Source organism: Glandiceps talaboti, chromosome 1 (genome assembly GCF_964340395.1).
Source record: "Glandiceps talaboti chromosome 1, keGlaTala1.1, whole genome shotgun sequence".
In the NCBI taxonomy this organism is placed as follows: Eukaryota; Metazoa; Hemichordata; class Enteropneusta; family Spengelidae; genus Glandiceps; species Glandiceps talaboti.
This window is the reverse complement of record NC_135549.1, coordinates 5,969,298-5,991,765: the sequence shown is the minus strand read 5'-3', so window position 1 is coordinate 5,991,765 and position 22,468 is coordinate 5,969,298. Positions and strand designations below refer to the sequence as shown.

Here is a 22,468-nt window from a genome sequence, read left to right as displayed (position 1 = left end):
AAGAAATATATTTCGAAAATAAAAACATTGAAACAGTAAAGATGCAATAATAGAATGAAATAAACTACCGATCTACCTACCTTATTTTCTGAGGAAATTTTATCGGGAATACACAATTACTCTTTATTCGCCTTATTGGAAACACAACTTTTTTTACCGTTATAATATTATTTCTTTGATGAAGTATGTGCAGCGTGTGATTCGAGGACCGCACCAGTAAATTTACCTGTTAGATCTCTGAAAAGGTCACGGTTCACTATAAGTTCAAATGTATAAGTCGACATTGAGCTGTTTGGTGAGTAGATGTACCAGTAAGATTTAAGTATATCTGCACCTTTGTTTTCTTATCAGCCAGTAATTTTTTTCTCCACCTTCTATACATGTAGGTACCGGGATCGCCTTGAAGGAGTAGTGAATTAGTATTCGTATCGCCACAGCAAATTCAAACGTCCCAGAGACACAAGGTTTGGTTGTCTCAGCATCATAATATAGATGTTAGGATTTAATCACATTCAACCCTAATTTAAAGGATTCTAAAGACATTGAAAATATAAAGGACGTTATCTCATTCTAACTTTAACCCAGAAATGCAAATGTAATCTTTTTTGGCAAACTTATTGTTAGCAGACCACGATATGGATAATGTTATATATAAAACAATGTCAAATAATTAAGAAAAGGATTAAAGAAGGAACATTTAATTTCTCATTAATTTTTAATTAACTTTTGACTTGTGACGTGATCAAATCTCATATCAAAGATGTCTCCAATCAAATTAAAAAAAATGTCGCATGTAAGAGATAACTGTTAAGAGTATGTATATCCATTTAATTAAATTCTCAGGGTTAGTTAAGAAATAATCTCCAGAAGATACCGGTTTGTTCATTCTTGCTCACGTAATGGGATATAGTTATCGATAGCCGACATGGAAACAGTGACCCAAATAGAAACGAATTTACATTTGTGGGTGTGTGTATATAACGTTTTGAAAAATATGTCAAAATATTATATTTTGAATGGTAACAGTGTTAAGTTCGATATTTACGTCTGTGGTGCCCTTGAAGTCTGCCAGTGAGTATATCACTACAGAACTGAATACCCCAACTAGTTTTTGTGAACCCTTTTTACTCTTAATCCCCCAATAGAATGAGAATTTAAATATGACACTAAAGGGGTTTGAGCTGACCGAGCTCGTTTGACCATTCTCGCAAACCAGAGCTGTTATTTCTTCCGCGACACTGCGAAACTGTTGACGGTGCGTTTTGGACGTGGTTTGCGACGATGGCGGTTTGATTAACTTATATACTACTTCACAACTTTTAAATTTGAAGAGAAATCAGTTTCTATAAGTTGATAAGTGGATACCGAAAGAGACGTCAACTTGCATAGTGTTGTTATTTTGTTTATTGACACCTGCATGTTAACGTTCATTTCGGCTTTTATGAATTCCACAGCATTTGCTTTAAGGTACCTAATAATTTTCACAATAAATGTTAATTTTATAGTCGTGATTATTTGTAAGCAGTAAGAGATAAGGAGTACAACAGTCCCCGTCCCAAGCCATATCAGGTGAGATGACACTCCATAATGTGCATGTGAAGTTTAACAGTACCAACAAATACAAAATTGGTACACAGTGCCTGTGAGAGCACGTAAACTCACAGTGACTCGTGGAATCGGTCTAGGTAAGCTCTACCGTAAGTCTATCAGTACAGTCGACGTGTGCAAGGGTGTGAAATAATGATCATTACCCACCAAAAAAAGTGAATGATGTAGTTTATGATATCACCATAAAATTCATCTCTGACGTTATCTATCTGTGGGTTAAGTCGGGTTAATAGACCAACGTCACTAGGTGTACGAAATAGTGATGTCACAGATGGCATATCTGGCATTCACTCAAACTATTTGGAAATCAACAGGTGTGACGCCAACCCGAACTGTCGTCGTTCGAGTCTGAAGTGATCATAATTAATGTTTAACAGTTTCTATTGTTTGGTTGTTATGGAAACGTACTAACTAGTACATAAGTCGTTGCCAATCGAACTGAACACTCAAAAGTGATCGACATAGATAACTTAAAACTTGTAAGCCTCAGTTTATAGTCACGGACGATGACAGTGAAGTTTTTCGTTTTCCTTTTTGCCGTCATTTTGAGTACTAGCGATGTACTGGGACTTCAACGGCGAGCACGGATAAAACTCGAAAACAATGGCTTTATTGGACCTCTGATAGCGATCAACGAAGACGTACCAGAAGACCGAACTATTATAGACAGATTAATAGTAAGTAACAAACTTTCGAAATCTCAAGCTATGCTAGTTTGTGGGTCAGCCTAAGTCGTGTCAGGCGCTGTCCAAAATTGCCGTAGCTAACAATTATCCGTGTAACTATAATGTCCGATTTCACGTATACATTATATTTCACTGACTAAAGATCTTGTGAAGGTACGGCGTTGACACGTGCGTACTGCGTAGAACACAACGGCAAACTCAAATTATACAACACACAAGTTGAAAAAACACATAAACAATAGTAGTTGAATGATTTGAGAAACGTTTGAGGGGGAAAACAAGTAGTATTGATAAGCGTTGTGATTGAAACTTGACGGAAGGGCATGACACATTTACTTTTGGAGTGTGTTTACTAATGCAATTGTAGAGGCATACACAAAATACTATAAATCCACCCACAAGCAGTTCAGAAGCATTCATATTGACAATGAACTTGACCTGAGTACAAATACATGTAAAGTCACACTCTGATTTCCATGTAAAGCTTAAAGACAGAAGCTTTCAATAATGTCTATAAATAGAACTTTGAAATATTATAAAGTCCTCACAAAATGATAGATCAAAGATAGTAAAATGGCAACTTTAGAACAATCAAGACTGTGTAAAACTTGATGGGAAATATTGTTTGTAGAGATTAGCTTTTCGTTTGTTCATTGCATATCGATCGTTCATTGGACATTGTGACAAACTCCAAGTCTGTCGATTTTTTGGGTAAACTGTTAGGAAAGTTTACTTGAACATTATCCGAAAACTGAACTTACTTAAAGTGTATCAGATGTGAATGTATGTAACTCCCTTTCGTTCACTCTCTCACGCACACGCTTCGATGTCTAGGTCGTTGACTTTGTACACAGGTAACATTTTAGGAGAACCATATAAGATAATATTTCAATACTTTATCATTTGTAGACAATTGCTGAGCGTGTCAAATTACGTCCACTCCAATAAAATAATAGTCTTCAACGCATTGGGAATTCCAATGTGAGGGATTACAATGCATTCCTTTGCCATTAAACGAGAATAAAATATCTCAAATCGAATTGATGACATTCTTAATAATGATAAATATGGTAAAGATTAGCATTGTCTCATTTTGACAGCCAACCTCCATTTTTTTGCGTATCATTATTTGTTAGAGAGTTAGTGTTGCCGAGCATCTCATCAAGATGTGTTGTCCCCATAACGATTTTAATGACATGTTTTGTCGAATGTCTTAACTAATGACAATTCCTGTAGTATTGTTTTGTTAGTTTCCACTCAACAACGGTCACCCAAGAAGAGTTTGAGTGGATTTGTTTCATGTCGGCGATACCCACAATTAGCTTAATCCAGCAAAGACAGGATATATTCGTAGATCATACAGCTGAACTTATCTGGTGTAGCAACCAGGTAAGATCAATAGTAAAGGTCACTTGAGGTCACCTATGTTTGCACATCGCGTGTGCACTTGCTGTGGACTGGTAAATAACTCAAAGTGCATTGCGATAAAGTAAGATCTTTCGTCGTTCTCTTCATGTTACGCTTTTTAAAAAAATAAGTGCGCTTAAGAAGATCACAAGTCATTTCTCCGACAAAGAATCACTGACGTCATCACAGCTTTCCTCAAAATCACAGATATGACACGGGTAAAGAAAAAAAATGCCAAGGGTAATTGGTCACAAGTGACAATGTTTTATAGGATTAGTATTTAATAGCGGTCACATTTTTAAAAAGTCATGTACAGTTTACATACCAATTACAAGGGGAAGCCAAGTCGCTGTAAAGGAATGTAACATACCAAGAATATGTTTGTATTACAACATCTCTAGTCGACTCAGGACTTTAGACAGAAAAACATCGGCATCGACACATAAAGATCTATCTCAACATTTCACAAAATGTTTACTTTTGTTCTGGTTACTTTGCATCTGTCACTAAAGAAAAAATAGCTGGAATTTGACAAGAAGATGGAAATTAAACACTAAGAGTTTAAGTTGTTTTTCTTTTGTAAAAGCTTTACACTTACAGAAATGTTACTATAGCTAGTGAACATGGGTGGAACTATGTAAACCTTCTATCAAATCTATTAGTAAGTCTTTAAAATATATTATGACGAGAAAAGCTCTTGATCTAATCTATAGCTATACAACAACCAAATCCATGGTAATGATACCTCATCGATCGCTTCTCAATGTTGCTGAGAAATAAACTTTACAACTTTTGATCCCCTTCAACTCTGGGATTAATCGCATTACCTTACTAAACAGAATGTTTGTGACACCAGGAAGTGTTTTAAGAGTGCTCATGAACCTTCCTATTCGGTTTGCACGTAAGGTTTTAGTCATCACCGAGGTAATAGGCAAATATTTCTTTTACTTAGCAATTTAAATGAAATTTGTGGCCTGCACAGCACTTGGCTGCCAAAATGATCTATCGCTTCGAAATTAATTGAACATGTTGAATCTGAGTTCAACAACAGACAGGCATGAAGTGGCCGTACTACGTCTGACTTTGTTATGTTTTGCTCCTTATTGTTACCATGGTAATAATATCAAATAGTATACAGGTGTACCGGCTGAAATGACATGGTTGATATAGGGATGGTGTAGTAAACATTTTGTTTTACCAAGGACTACGCAGGAAAAAGTTGTTAACAATTTTAGAAAATGACTGTCATCCTTTGCACTTGACTGTTTGAGAATGCAAGAGCACTTTCAGAAAAAAGATTGAATTTAACAAAGATAGGAATTCGTTTTTTACCACAGAAAACAAGAATCTTTAATGACCAGTCTCGACGTTGAGCTGCACAACAGCATTTATGTATTACATGTATTTACTGAAATGATTTTATGTTCCTGCCTTGTTATACATTGTACCAATCCTTATTTTTGTGTCTATCGTGGTATACATTAGTTTGTGTACTGTGTGAGTATTGTCATTTTAACTGCTGGCAGTTTCCCAATTTCCCCTTGCTGGATCAATCAAGTATATTATTATTGAAACCAGCAAACTGTCATGTGATAGTAATCGGATGAAAAATTTTCTGTAACACAACAATTGCATTTCGAACATGACGTTATCTATACGTTCCTGGTAATATGTAAAACATGGCTTCAAAGATAGAATTGATCGAGGACACGAGTACAGATATATGCATTCGTATTACATGCAATTGTGTAATAGTAACACGATAGTTTGTTGTAATGATCAGAATCCTTCATTTGGGGATTAAAGTGGTATAAACTTAGTTTCTAGTTTTACAAGGGGTGAGTTTGCTGCAAAGTAAAAGATACCTGTCGTAGTCTAAAAACGGAAGCATATTTAAGCCGACAGAACTTAGGGATTTATTAGGCATAAGATACATTCGAGTTGATGACATGATTTACACTATTATGACACCAATTTTGTTAACAATGGCAGGAGACTATTGCGACATACATCAACATTAGCTTGGTATTATTAGATTGTTATTTTAAAACAACCGAGTTTGAATCACTTTATATTTGAAAGTAATCGCAACGGAACGATACCCTCATAGTGAAATGATTTTATATTCCAATATCCCAAAAAGACAACTGTTGCGTCAAAATATTGCATCATATCTTGAAACATATTACTGGTTTGGTTTGGCGTGTCTTCTCAATGTTTTGTATATATCTAAGGTTTGTTCAATCATCCCGTCTAATTCCAAGTGTTTTATCCACACAGGATGTTTTCACTGATGCTTCCTCATACCTTCACACTGCGTCACGTTACCACACCTATCTTTCCAACGTCACTATTCTCATTCCCAAGTCCTGGTCTGACGATCCAAGTTACCTTCCCGCTATTTGGGAAACTTATGATCTGGCCAATGTGATCGTGGACGACCCAAGTCAAGCATATTGGCATAGTCCGTACTCACAACAAGCTTTGCCTTGTGGACAAGGAGCCGAATATATCCACCTCACTCCAAGATGGATAACAGACGAAGATTTCAGTGTGTATTACTGGGGACCACAAGGTAACAGCTTGTAACTTTGCTTTTATTTTTTATTAAATGTATGAAGAACAAAAGAACGAGTAATTTGTGTTTAGCGAATCGGTTCTAGCCACTAGCTCGATATCCAGGTTAAGTTGAAATTTGAGTGATATAGATAAAAAATGAACATCTTATCATTCATTTAAAGTCAATTTATTGTTTGAGTGATTTTTCCTCTAAACCAATTTTAGTGAAACATTAAAAAAAACATATGTATATGGGGTACACGCATGAATTACGAATACGCATGCACGCGCGCGCGCGCACACACGTAATGTTTGTGATTAAATTAATAAGCTAATACACACTTCGAAATAAAAATCCCCAATCTGTGACTAGTTTAAAATCGCGCAACATTGTGATAGGCTGTTGAGGATTGGTCACGTTCGAGACCAATCCTCAACAGCCTATCGCAATGCAGCTATGGATTTTGGCTGAATTGTGTCATTGGCAAGATTGTTCCAGATGTGGATTGTCGAAAACAAACAAACAAACAAACAAATAAATAAACAAATATAAATATATATATATATATATATATATATATATATATATATATATATATATATATATATATATATATATATATATATATATTTATATATATATCATTATGGATAAAAAACTAGGTACACTCACCAATGGCATCAATAGAAAACAATAACATAGCAACCAGTAGTTACCAGTACTCCATAGCTGGCTGAGTGTAATATTCATACCATTCCAAGACAAGAACACCATTTTGCATGACAATAACCACTGTCTTCAGTATTTAAAGTGCAACAGAACTTGACTTGTTTGACAGAACTGGAGACCCACCGATGAAGAGGAGTTCAGTCTCTTCGAAATATTTGGGTTAGAACTGTATGGTTCATGATATCATTTATATATAGAAACTCAGTGTTAAGTTATATATATATATATATATATATATATATATATATATATATATATATATATATATATATATATATATATATATATATATATATATATATATATATATATATATATATATATATATATATATATATATATATAACTCGGTGAGTATCAATCTGCTATAAGACAGTGCTCTATACCGCAGTGGCAGAGCGTAATAGTTTTGGTAGTACTGGAACTCTTTCTTGGGTGTAACTCGGAGTTTCACGCATATTGCGATCATCAGACACTCGTTATTTGAGTGTCTGATGATCGCAATATGCGTGAAACTCCGAGTTACACCCAAGAAAGAGTTCCAGTACTACCAAAACTATATATATATATATATATATATATATATATATATATATATATATATATATATATATATATATATATATATATATATATATATATATATATATATATATATATATATATATATATATATATATATATATATATATATATATATATATATATGCTCACGCAGGAATCATGTTACGGATTATTTTACATATTAACTGGTTGTATATTTTGGATATGCAAATCTCTCTTTAATATGGTGTTCAATAATGTCCCCTAATCTATATTTGGAAAAAACGACAATGGCCCACCATTTGTATGTACTGTCAATGTGAACATGACCTTGAAAGAAACAACCATGTAGTGAGGCTAACCGTTGGGCATACATGTATGCATAGAAACACACAGCGTTACTGTGACATTAATGATCTAATAAAACACTGTAAGTGCAAAGGACGGGGGGAATGCTTTAACTCGTAAAAAACCGTGAAGATGACATTGGCATTTAAAACCAGAACGGAACAAAGGAAAATAAATGTATAACATTGTATACGTATTTTCAAGTTGTTTTTGTGTTAACGTAAAGTAGACTGTGCTCTCAAGTTGCTTATCTGTGTTCTAAATCTAAACAATGAGTTAAGGAAAAGGCGATAAACCGTACCACCCCTATGATAGTCTTTATATTTACATTTCTGATCCCTTTATGTTACTGTAACTGTAATATTGGTAAAATTGTATATAGAAAATTGACATTGTTAGATCTTAAGCTTTTTATTTGTTGTCAATTTAAACTTTGACTGATGGGGGAGGGGGGTGTTATAAGGAGGAGAGTGAATACTCATATTAGCGCCAGATTTGCTTTACCTGTGCATCACTTTGTAACCATAGCATCTAAGTTACATGTACTTACCTGGGATGGTTGTGTCCTCTGCGATAGTATAGTCTTAGCTATTCCGAACACACAGCGTTACGTTGTTTTTGCTCGTTATAGCTGATAATTTTTGTTTGTGGGAATTGGCACATTGTTGTATAACTCGCCAAGTGTTATTACACTGAAGACTAAACATGAGACCTGTCGAAGAGGAATTCGGGCTATTTCGTGTTCAGACTGAACTTGAGACATGTCGTTATCGAAGCCAGGGAATATGTATCGACGACAAACAGGTGATACCAGTCACAACGTTAACGTACACTTAGTGTTAAGAGTATGCAATCCAATGGAGGCTGGGCCTAAAAGACACAAAATCATCTACACTTGTAACTTTTCAAAAATATATCACTCATTAAAACTAAAACTTTTTGTCGAAAGTGTATTAGTGTTTAAGCGAACATTCATATTGAAGCGAAGTATTATGGACTTCAAACTAGCATTCTCCATCATGTTTGTTGAGTAAATGTAACCTTATCAATCTAAGATGCATTAATGGTGAAAATAGGATATTTACAATTACAATACCAGGTGATTTGTAGCACGCAAACTATAGATTACAACTTTAAACTGAATGCTAGAGCTAAGAATTGTAGATGAGGTTTGTTGCCTAGAAACCATGATGACATGTATATTATCTATTCGAGGATAATAAGGTTTCTGAAAACAAAGCTGCTGTACCATTCGTTGGCGTAAGGACCGCCCGGGGTGCACACATCATTCACTGTTACTTAATTGCTAAATATATGCATTCATCAAACAGAGAAATATTAATGATAAGTATATTACAATTCAGAAAAAAAAAGTTTCTTATTTACATCCATGACAATATCATGACAGTCATTCTTTGTGAAACATTTGTCACATGGTTACATTAGGAAGCATAGGAAGTAGGGCAAATCTACTGAGAATTTTGTGTTCCACACTATGTTTGCTTATGGTGGGGGATCGATGGAACATAACAAATAAAGAATGATTCTATCATGATATGATATCATGCAACCAGGGTCATAGGTCAGTAGCTGGTTATGCGATGGTCATGTGTTGTGTTACATTGCCGGACACAGCATTATCACAAGATTGTGTGACGACGCTGCCTATATTGGTTGATCACACAAACACTGAATCAACTATCAAAGTACAATGCTATGGGTGGCCCTATATTATTCAGTGTTACTGATGACCCGAGAAACCCTCTATTTCTCGACTTTGACCAAAACACGGCGCCATTTATGAACGAATCGCTGAAGAAAAATAAAACTTCAATGATGGTGAGACGGCGAAACCACAAACGTGTATCTCGGCGAAAATTATAAATTGTCGCTGAAATTTGGGACCTGATGAAATACACATGTCATGTACATGTAGTTTTTGGCACTTATCCTTCTGGTTTTAATTGTTATTTTTAAGGATTCACTAGTCCTGTTAAAAGTACAATTATGAATTGAAAGCATCACCAACATGTAAACACACTTTGTGTTAACCGACCGAGATATATAAAATAAAATTACTAACGGTTGAATACGATATTAATTCCACAGGAAAGGTCATAGTTCACGAATGGGGACATCTACGATGGGGTTTATTCGATGAATATGCAATAACTGACGACGAGCATTTCTACTTTGACGAAAATGGTCATACGCAGCCGACGAGATGTTCGGAAGAAATAACAGGGAGATGTCTTGATATATATAATAATTACAAGAAATGTAATAAGAAACCAGAAAACGGTTTGATGCCAGAACCCGGATGTATGTTCTTCCCAGATCTGAATGACAACCCTGGAAAGGGTTCCTACTTGTTCGCAAACTATGTAGACTCTGTAAGTAAACTAGTGAAAGAGGCGTTCTAATTGTATTGATATGGAGCTTTTCAATTATGATTTGTAAGATATAGCGACACTGAGGGCGCTCAACCGTGTATAAAGTATATCTGACATGTTCCTTGGGTCAACTTACTTGATCCTCTACTCGGAAACAATATTTCACCAAGATGAAGGTTAAACAAATACATAAGCGATATTTTGACATCGAATAACTTATATATCACACTAAATATCATACCTATATTTTAAACACTAAATAATTGTTTCTGCCTAACAGTTAAAATAACGTTTCATCCTGTAAGCTCAGATCTCACCAAAAAATGAAACAAATACAAGAATAAAAAAGAGAACGATATTTTAATGAATTTGAAATGAATGATGTTATTTCTCTAGGTGTCAGATTTCTGTCACAATGAAGAAGATGGTGATCCTACTACTAAACATAACCGTTTGGCTAATAACATGCAGAATAAATTATGTAATCATAGGAGTTCATGGGAAATGATGTTAATGCATCCCGACTTCACCACAACTAATCCTATCCATGGCATCGACACTACTCCACATTTCAATATTATCAAGGCACAACCTAGACGTGTTGTCTTGGTGATGGACGTTTCTCTCAGTATGCTACTGGTAAGTAGGAGCTACTTATACGTACGTACGTATACATTGATATATTTATCATCGTCGTAAGACCACATGCCTCTTTTACGGCACTATACATAACTTAGTGGAAATCCACATATGTGTGTATCAAATCATTTTCGAACTTAACCTCACACTACTTTAAGCTCAGACCACCAACAATATTTGCCAATGGCTGTATAAATACAATAGTATCATAACCTTACTGTTATTTTCATCAATACACAAACATATGTACACAAATAAAAAACCCACACAAATTGTCAAAAAGGGAAAGGAAACTTTATAAAATAAAATAAAATAAAATAAAATAAAATAAAATAAAATAAAATAAAATACTATCGAGAGGTCTCACGATAAAATATTCACATGTATTTTGAAATGTTAATCTTTTCATGCATCATAATCTCGGCAAGAAAAGTGTCCTCAAACCAAGTCAGTTACCTAGCAATAATACCTAAATTTGTACTTGATAGAACGACCGACTCAAACTACTAGTCCAAGCAGCCACGTCATACATTCGTCATATTATTCCCGAGGACAGTTGGATAGGATTGGTTGAATTTTCCACATATTCTAATATAACATATCCCCTTACACAAGTTACGAGTGATGAGGTACGCGAACAAGTCATTGCATCGCTACCAACAACACCCTATGGAGAAACATGTATCGGCTGTGGATTACTCACCGGTATCCAGGTAAGATCTTTATCTCCGTTTATTATACACCAACTTTCAAATGGTGTAATAGTCGTATGTTATTGTCACGTGATCCTTGTCCAGAGCTTCCCGTCACTCTCCATCTTGCTTGTGTGTTTCGGATGGCACGCACGAATTGGATGTTTATATGGACAACATTATAATAAATGATTTCCTGTGTTCTTGGCTAGGCGTACTCCATATGCCTGTCCATGTCCCGCTTTGTTATCTCTGTTTCCTAAGTGGTTAAGTAATACTATACTTAAGTACTTTTATTTATACTTTTCATATATGTATGTATGTATGTATGTATGTATGTATGTATGTATGTATGTATGTATGTATGTATGTATGTATGTATGTATGTATGTATGCATGTATGTATGTGTGTGTGTGTGTGTGTGTGTACATGAGTTACAATCTTCGCTAAATAAAATAAATCTGTAAAGAAATGAAAACACAAATCGAATTCTATTGTCATCATAATGATATGATATGATAAACTATTCTTGTCTGCCATTATTTGTTTCTGTGTTGAAGCAGGAAACCTACATGTTTTGTATTGTATTCCAGGTTCTCGAAAACGGTATGCACAATACAAATGGAGGTATTCTGTTTCTAGTGTCCGATGGCCAAGAGAACACACCACCACTAATAGACGAAGTAATTGATGATCTGACGGCCGCTCAAGTAACCATTGATTCCATGTCATTTAGTGACGAAGCAGATGTGAAATTGACAGCGTTATCCCAGGACTTCGGTGGATTGTCATACTACTTCTCAGAGTCAACCGATTCTACAGCACTCCACGATGGGTTTACGTCAACGGTCGTTGATCGTGATATCAGTGATAGTGCTACACCAATACCGGTATGTAATACTATGATCCCGGGCAGTTATACAAAAATAGAGTGTTTAAATTTCTCGAAGTATGTATTATGTGTAGTGTAACGTCAGTTCAGTTGTGTTGTCGATCTATGTATACAATGATACATCAATGCTGGCGTCTCGTCACAATTTGCTATAGAAGCAAGTATTTCAAATAACTTTAATTAGCGCTCATTTTAAATACAGGCTAGTGCAATTTTCAAGAAAAATATTATTGACAAGTGCGCTTCTTCAATATCATTTTAATGATGGTGGCAATGAAAAAAATCATTGCTATTAAACTGAGAAGCTACCCGCCATTCTTTCCAACTTCTGTATAAAAGGTTTGATTTTCCAACTAGGTGGCGAGTGTACTGGAAAAGGTTCGAAAACAAAACCAAAAGAAGAATAATGTTTACATAGATGATACCTTAGGAAACAACACCAAGTTTTTGTTCTACTCAAGAAGGTTTAACCAAGCTCAAGACGCCATAACCGTTGAATTGAGCTCACCATCTGGTGTTATATATGACGATAAGTTCACTGGATACATGTTTGAAGTAAAAACTCTGACAACAACGATAGAGATTCCGGGTCTTGCGGAGGTAAATATCTATTAGGAAGTCTAGCTAGTTAGAAAAGCTTTTCTCAAGTATCAGAAGACGTATATAGTATGTCTGGACTTACTTGGGGAAGAGGGCACCACCACCACCACCACCACCACCACCACCACCACCCCATGCTAACTATTTCAATTTGGTGCTCTGGTCTGATGAAGTGCAGACTTCAACAAGTGTCAAATGTTTAACTCTAAATTTGAATTTAGATTGTGTAAGTTCAGTAAGCTTCACCTTTACGATTAGAGTGTGCCATACCTCTGACAGAGTAATGTGCATGATTTTAGTAAACGATTGCAGTAGATTTTCAAATGTTCAACTCTAACCTATATACTAAAGCAATGTCATTACACATGTAACTTCTGCAGCTGGTGAATGGAAGATATTTTCAAACTAATTTGATATGGACACATCGATGACTGTCCAATGGTGGGTTGCACAGTGTGTTTTTTCATGGAAAGTAAGATCCGTTTACACTAATCGTGTACACAGGGCTATCGTAATTCACTTCACTCATGATTTTCTTGTTCTGGTTTTCCTGATCAGTATGGACGATGGTCTTATACAATTATGAACAGCGACTCTGAGGACCATTACGTGGAAGTCGCCGTGCATTCTGTAGCTTCAGACAGTGCTCTTGGTGCAATGAGACTTTCAAGTTGGGTGGGTGATCCGATAATAACAGAGTCACCACCTAAAACGGTAATTTATGCAGAGTTAAGGAGGGCACATACACCGATCATCGATGCCAATGTATTAGCTATCATAGATCGACCAGGGAATAATGAATTAACAACGCTGACATTATTGGACAACGGAGCAGGTGAGTGAATTGTTGGGTTTGTTACTGAAGGAATGAACGATAGGCGTGTCATTCATGGTTGTATATGTTTTGTCATTACATGCACACTCGTGTGTGTGTGTGTGTGTGTGTGTGTGTGTGTGTGTGTGTGTGTGTGTGTGTGTGTCGACCTAGGTTTTAAACTACTTTTAATTACAGCTTGTAATTAAATTTGGGTCCAAATCTACAAGCTTATATATAAATGTTAACGTTTTTTAACTTAAAAACAAACAAACAAACAAACAAACAAATAAACAAACAATTGTTATACTAAAACAAGGGTTTACCAGAGATTGTAAGCTCTGGTGAAATAAATAACTCGTCAGAAATTTTTTCCAACAATTTCTAAGATTTTCTTTTTTAATTCATTCATAATTCACCATTCCTCAAAATTGAGTAGTCGGATATGATATACAGTTTGTCTTCATTGGACTCGACTGCTAATCTACAAACTGAACAGATTTATAGTTCACTAATAAATGATGGAATCATCACTGAATAACATAAATAAAGTAAATCACAGAGACACAAATTGACAACCGTGTGTTCATTACGTCATTAGGAGCTGATATCATTAAAGACGATGGGATATATTCGGCATATTTCTTGGAGTACGTTAATACTGATGATTGCGACAACAATCCTTGTCGATACTCGATCAGTGTGACGGCAGACGACATAGACGGCAATGCAAGGATTACGACGTTCACGACAGCAAGTGGCGCTCTACCAATCAATAACAGTAAGTTACTGCTGTATTTATTTTGGCGCTCTAAACTGTTAGTAGAAAAATCGTTCCCGACTCTTTGACTCCAAAATAAACTTTTGTAACTATAGTGTACTTTACGTATGGCCAGGTCACTTCATAAGTTAATATACTGATTCGTAACGCTGCCTCTCTTGTTACTCAAAATTTAACAGTGAAGGTGACTGGTTTATTTTTAGCTTAAAAATTGTTTAAGCTGAATGAGCAATATTACCCTGTGAGTCATACACACATCCACTGAAATGTAAGTTGTTATGTCATCATGAAATCATTCAAATCATGTACACTATTTGTTTCTATGAATGCACTCTGTTAAGCTCTTCTTGAAACCCGCCTTAAAGTTCATATTATTTTTTCCCCAAAGCTGTACTTCCAGTTGACAAAGAGGATCCAATTTCAGTCGGGAACTTTGACCGTACAGCGACTGGTGGGGTTATACAGCTGGCTGATGATGTCATTGTGGGAGATCCTGCTGATAGCCTAGATGTTTTCCCGCCATCCAGAATAACTGACTTAGCCGACATAACAGATGTGAATTCCACTTACAGTGGGCATGTTACGCTAACGTGGACTGCAAGTGGCGATGACTTTGACCAAGGGACAGGTACTAAGGTCAACAATTTACCAACAATTGGAAATAATTAATGGCACGATTCCTGTTATTGCTGGATATATTTGTAATAGTAGTACATATAACAGTAGTACATATAAGCACGTAGTACATATAAGCAATAGATTTATTATTCAAATGATAAGGGAGCCGTCATCATTTACAGCGGGGGGGGATCTTCACATCTGCGTTGAAAATTTGCATTGTATCGCTATATAAAGGGCGCCACAAAATACCACTAACCATGCATGACTTCTTTTGTTTTCCATCTCCCGCAGCATCGTACTATGATCTCCGCTATGACACAGCGTTCTCGGCAGTATTCGACAATTTCGATGAAGCGACGCGTGTAAAGGAAGGTGATGTCATCGATGGAAGTTTGCTCTCACCCCAACCTGCAGGCTCAAGGGAGGAAATTACGGTTTCGATCCCAATTCCGACTACGACAAACATGACATATTACTTCGCTGTGGTTGCTGTTGACGACGCTGATAACCACAGTAATAAATCTAACATTGCGTCGGTGTCGGCAACCATTGTCTACCTGGGTGAGGAGTACATGCTGCCAGGGCTAGAAGCATGGGCCATTGTTTTAATCACCCTTACATGCGTAGCTGCAGTGGGAGCGACCGTTGCGATTGCTATATACATTCTCAAGATCCACAAAAACAAGAAAGTCGCACCGAATGATGAAAAACCCGATGTTGAGAAAACAGCCCCGCAGGCAGAAGGAGCTGACGTTACGAGACAAACCTAATACAGAATGTAGTTCTTGCAGTATGTAATCGTACATCGTAACATAATGTACATACTTTTGGCTGCCGACAATTATCTCTATGTTCAGATATAATAAACGTTTTAGTATACAAGTCTTATACCTGTTTTAATCTAAGATAAACACCAAACAATTACTGGTGGTCTGAGTTTTAATGAATAAGGCTACATTTGTAATGGATTTGTAATGGCTTATACTAGTTCTATTTTTTTTTGCCGATTCATAGTAATATATATATTGTTTTATTTTCGCAACGTATTTTTGTTAGCAAGAATTTAAGGATTTAAATCCATGCCATTTGACACTGTTATATCATTAATTGTTTGTACCAGAATCTCACAGTCACTAAGAATGCTAAAAAACTATCACAGAAACGTGTGTAGGCATCATGGATGTATAAAATATATGAACACGCATTTACATTCCAAGTACCAGTCAGACGTAGTTTTCCTTTTCTCTTTCAAATATTTCATTTTGAAAATGTAGAATGTAGAATTGACGCATAATTTAACGATGGTGGTGGTGATGATGATGATAATGATAATGATGATAATGATAATGATGATGATGATGATTTGATGATGATGATGTCGTCGACGATGACGATGACTATATGATGGTCATATTATAATGACATCAAAGTTGGCGACAACGACGAATACGTAAATACGGCGACAACGACGAATAGGCCATTTTTTTCATATTGTAGATGTCTCTTACAATATTGTAAACCAGTAACCAGTATCCACAAGACGACAGTACCTATAAACCCGGTACGATATAGAATCATCTTGCATAAAAGAGTATTTATATGGTAAACTGTACATTTATTAGGTGTGAATATATATGTCTTGTCTAATCTCAACTATCATCTTTATAGCGGTGAGATTCTAGAATATTTACAGGAATTTAACCATTAGGGGAAACAAACAACGCTTTACTGCTTGAAATTTTTAACTTGTGATATAAAGTAACATTAAAGTGTACATTTGCTTAACAAACAATAAAAATGCAAACCGTGAATAAATCATTTCATTTTCAATTTGAACTGTAAGTTCTTGAAACTGTCATGATGAATCATAATAAATATGATATAGTTGTAATCCTTGTTCATTGAGTAAGACTTGGTTTTTCTTTATTAGATCACGGAACATAATCTTTGCTGAACACAAACTGTTGTGTGACAGAAAAAGGATTACTCTATTGTCCTTGACTCGGAAGACAAGACCAAGTCGCAACCTTGATTTGACTAAAATAAACATCGTCTGTTTGGTTCAGATACAAAAATTGTAACCAGTAGCTGTAAATATTCACCTAACTGAGTTGACAATTGTTGGATTTTTATCTTACAAATTTGTAGATATAAATTTTAATGAAGAAATTGTAACGGACACAATAGTTTTGAGGACGAAATGCTAATTTGTAGAATGATTGGTTGCTGGTATAGTTGACTGACTCACTAACTGATTTACAATCTACATGTATCTAACTGACACACTTTGTTGAATGGCGGACTTTCACAATAAGACTGACTGGCGGATTTACCTGACTGACTGAACGGTTGACTACGTTTCGTAATTACTAATACAACTATTATATCTGATGGACTGACCATGTGAGTGAGTGAGTGAGTGAGTGAGTGAGTGAGTGAGTGAGTGAGTTGGTGAGTGAGTGAGTGAGTGAGCAACAATTTGCATGAATTCATATTCAATAGGTAAATGATCATTCGTGTATGAGAAGCGTCGGTCCACGCCCTTGATTTTTTCAGAGTGTATAGCGCCCTCAATGTTCGTGACTAACTGATTATCATCGTCATAATACCAGTATATCATTAATTATAAGCGTTTCATAAGCAATCACGTCACTGTTCAATAATAAATGACAATTTCAATGAAATTATACATTGTATATAGGCTTGGAAAAGACTACTGTGCGCTGCCGCAATACAAGACAAACGACAAAATAGTACAAAACCCCTCAAACCAAACAGCCACACAGAGATAAAAAAAAAAACTTGGAACAAACAAAAAACCGCATGCCAAATCAAGGATCTCGTAAACTTGAAAGTGATGGTTGTGTACTATCAAATCATGCAATCTATTAAATATGATTTATGCGTGTTTGTATTTTATATACCTTTGACCTTGAACACCAACTGAAGCAATGATTGCTATATTTTGCCATTTTGCCTTATTTGTTGCCACGGGCCAACAAAATGTACCGTCATGACTCAGTTATTGTTACTGATGCCACCGGCTTATCTTGATCAATCTAGTGTGAAGATACAGACCACAGAATTTCAATAATTTATCACAAACATGAAAAGAACAACAACGTACTCCTGCATATTAATATCCCGCTATTAACGGGAATCAATCTACGGACCGGAGGTAGTACTGCCTATTTATCTCTTTATATATATTTTGAATAATCACGGAAACCATGTATTTCAAAGTTCACGGTGGAAATGAGAAAAAACTTTTAAGTTAGATTTTTGTGGATACACGATTCTGTAAAGGCATGCTATAAGATAGAAATTCTGAAAGTTAATAACATATACAGGGTACTTGATTTCATCCAGACATTGTTTATGCATTGAATACATGAAAAAATGTTATTGATAATTGAAATGTGATTAATGCATGTTTGTAACTAGTAGTTTAATTTTATTGTATATCTATATTAAATTTACGTTTGTTAATTCAAAATAGTAATTTTTGGATGAAGGCAAATACTTCAACTTGACTATTAACCAAGATTGAAACTTGAATGTAGAATCATCGTGACAACACTCACCAGTCAGTCTTTTATCGCCAACCCCTGAGGGCGCACTTCTTTACTCGACTCCATCACACCAACTGCTCGGCGTGATGCCGGAGTCCTGGATACGCACTCAAGTGCTCTACATAGCCCGGTTGATACAGCCACACAGAAACGAACAAGAAACTGCACATGCTACACTTCAAGATTGCAAGATTGAACGATCATGAACACATCTTGTTTCGTGAAATGAAATGAACTAATCATGAGCCAGGATGCAGATTGTCAAAACTTTTGGGCCTGCTGTCCTACGCCTGCGTCTAGTTGCGTTGAATTGCGACCTTGCTAGTTTAGAAGCGTACAGTATCTTATTGGTTTCTGCCAGAAACGTGCATTTGGTTGTATCAAACAGAACGGTTGGACGGTAATTCGAAACGGATTGTAAAATATACGTATAGGCGAAAGGAATACCACATTATTAAAACATTATATTTATGAAACAACAACAACACCACCACCACCACCACCGCCGCCGCCACCACCACCACCACCACCACCACCACCACCACCACCAACAACAACAACAACAACAACAACAACTCCACTATTGATAACGCAATGTAGGATATGTAGTAGATAACGGAACAAATCCCCTAAGGTTAGTACTGATCACTGATAATCAGTACCAGAAACAAATACTGATAGTTATTTAACCTTTACACATGTAAACAGACAGGTTAAAGGTCATATGGCAAATACTATTGTCAACTATTACAGTATACTACAAAACTCACCATTTACATGTAATTGTAATGTTGATGTGATACTCTGACATGATCATGATGGAATTTATCACAAAACTCAATTTTAACGCCATACTTCAATTTTTGGAATTTACAGGATTATAGTTTGTCATGCCATACTAAAATGTCATGATTTTCTCCGAAAAAAAAAATCGTTTCTGTACCAACACATGTACATCGCAAGTGTACCCATAGATTCAATAGTAATACATAATGTTAGATAATATTAGATAACCATAGATAATCTTTGAGCTCATTCTCATTAATTACTGGATAACTGCACGTGAAAACTCTATACTGAATTCCAGAGGTAGGCCCTGCCAACGTAACCCTAGTTATGACAAAACAAAACTAGTATTTAACCTTGACTCTTGTTGACAGATCCAGAAGTCAAATCATTCATGATCAGAAATTCAATTTTCGGTAGATGTTACGTTGTGTTTCCCCTATATTTGAAAAAAAAAACCTGTTATTACAACGCTTTTGGATCAGTATTTCACAGATCGTCTCACAGACCGTTCCACATGGTCAACACCTTATTGTATTAATAATCTTACTATAATTAGGGTTAGGGAATAGGGTTGGATGTTTGCTGTATGCCAATTTTGTTGTACAGAGTATATCACTTCCTATAATTCTGTTCCACGATTTCGCGATGGGATACTAGTATGTATAAACGTAGTTGTAACCCAAATAAATCGCTAATACTACACTGTTTATAAAAATGTCACCACTTAACTAGGGTACAGTTGATAGGAATAGTATGTTGGTGACAATTGGTACTAAAGGAACAAATTAAGATACTGGGAATGCTTGAATGTGATCATGATTGTACATTTGTGCAAAATTACCTTTATTATATACTTGCATTGAGATTTGACAGCGTAGACATTAATTGTGCTTTGAGGTATATATACATGGTTACTTTATTGAAATTATTGTTAACCTTAGCATTAGTGCATATGTGCATAATTTATTATCGTACACCAACCAGGCCTACGGCAACGCCGCGGAAAATATTTTTCTGACTCGCAGCAATGATTATGCTCAGAAGCCTTAGAAAGTCAGCAGTTGATGTATCACGAAATGTGTTCGACGGATACGAATGGGTGGTTCACTGTGTTCATATGGATGCGTGGTATATATAGATACAGTGAATATTAGGTATCATACATCATAGTTGCAAATTGACGACTGACATATAGTCACAATTTCCTAGCAATTGAATTATTCAAGGTATGATGAGTCATAACGTTTGGGTTCAAAACCAGAATATCGACCATCGCATGTAGGTCCCTAACGTCATATTTCGATATTGCCATAGAAAGGAAAATGACAGAATGTGCTTGCAATGTTACTGTGCTAGTAGACTTGTACCTTGATACATAAACGTTAAATCTTACCCTTGGGTCAACTGTGATGTAACACTCATAGCAAACATATTTGTTCATACATGTGTATTTGTTTTAAACTAGCCATGAACATTGCGTTCGTCGTTAAATTCGTTAATTATTTTCACGAACAATAATTTAACCATGGCTGAATGGTCGTGTAGGGTCTATGCTTTGTATTTATTGGTGGAGAAAGAGATCTTCGGATTTAGGGAACGAGCACAATTTACACCACGGGGGCTTGAGGAGAAAATATTTTGGTCAAATATTTATCGCAGCCCCCTTCGCGCTCTAAAAAAAATTCATGCCCCCTACCGAAATGCAACCAAGAATTTTCGTACCTCCAGGCTACACTGATTGTTATAATCCCCTCTCACATTTCGCATTCTGCAGAGATGCACTGTTCTATGGTACACTACTTTATAAATAACAGTGGCAATCGACTTCAGCACCCATACACAATACGTATACCATGTAAGAGATTTCTTTACAAAGAGGTGGGCCATGGCTAGAGGTGTCACATTGGGCTGTTACCTATAATTGGAGTTACTTAAACAGGACTTTCCATTTCACTCTTGCTTTTCAATTGCAAAATTTGGTCAGAAACAGGATTCCCCCCATTATCGCTGGTACATGGTGGAGAGGGTGTGGTAGGAATGTCTTTTTGAAAATACGGACCAATAGTGGCATAAAATTTCAAACCATACAAATCATTGAAAGCCATAGGGTACTTGAAAATTGTCTTCAATTTTACTGTCAATTCATTGTTATACCACTGTATTGAATACATTTGAACCTATGAAGAGATTTTCGTATTACGGCAGTCGTACACATTCGCTTGGCTATCGACTGCATCATAGCTAAACATATAGTAGGTAAATAAACTGAACAATTTTGCAAACGTACAAGGTAAACGACTGCTCTTGGGGTTTGATTTTGTTTCGTGGAACATCGATTCATCTCCTGGTATACATATACACCCGTACTGTGTCCAGTAAGTCGTGACAATTCTATGGTATCTATATCAATGAATGATTGTACATTCTTGTAATATCAACGAATATGATCCGTATACAAACTTGATGTGTGAATGATGACCAGTGAAACCCACGTTGCGGTTTACCATTAGTTTAAGTTAGTACTATTAGTAGCTCACTATACATGTATCTATATACATGATTCATGTCTCAGGGTTACTTCAATTTTCTGTGGGTGTTCTAGCTTTATGTGGAATACCGGATTCAACCCTGAAGTCAAGTTTACTTTGAACATATCCTGTCAGTAACTAACACGTATCCTTTTAGTGTATACGGTTGCAGCATGGATTTATATATATCTCATACAATAGATCCATTGCTGTAGTCACTGTTGTCATTAGTATATATATATATATATATATATATATATATATA

The 22,468-nt window shown here is 35.8% G+C and overlaps 1 protein-coding gene across 1 annotated transcript; it reads left to right on the top strand.

Moving 5' to 3' along the window:
• The first annotated feature begins 2,114 nt into the window (after positions 1-2,114).
• LOC144433931 (calcium-activated chloride channel regulator 4A-like) lies at positions 2,115-16,084 on the top strand. The gene is made up of 11 exons (XM_078122379.1): positions 2,115-2,285; positions 5,982-6,276; positions 9,991-10,274; positions 10,671-10,913; positions 11,402-11,626; positions 12,200-12,496; positions 12,856-13,098; positions 13,657-13,933; positions 14,514-14,693; positions 15,082-15,321; positions 15,606-16,084. The coding sequence occupies exons 1-11, from the start codon at positions 2,115-2,117 to the stop codon at positions 16,082-16,084; spliced, it is 2,934 nt and encodes a 977-aa protein (XP_077978505.1).
• The last annotated feature ends 6,384 nt before the right edge of the window (positions 16,085-22,468 follow it).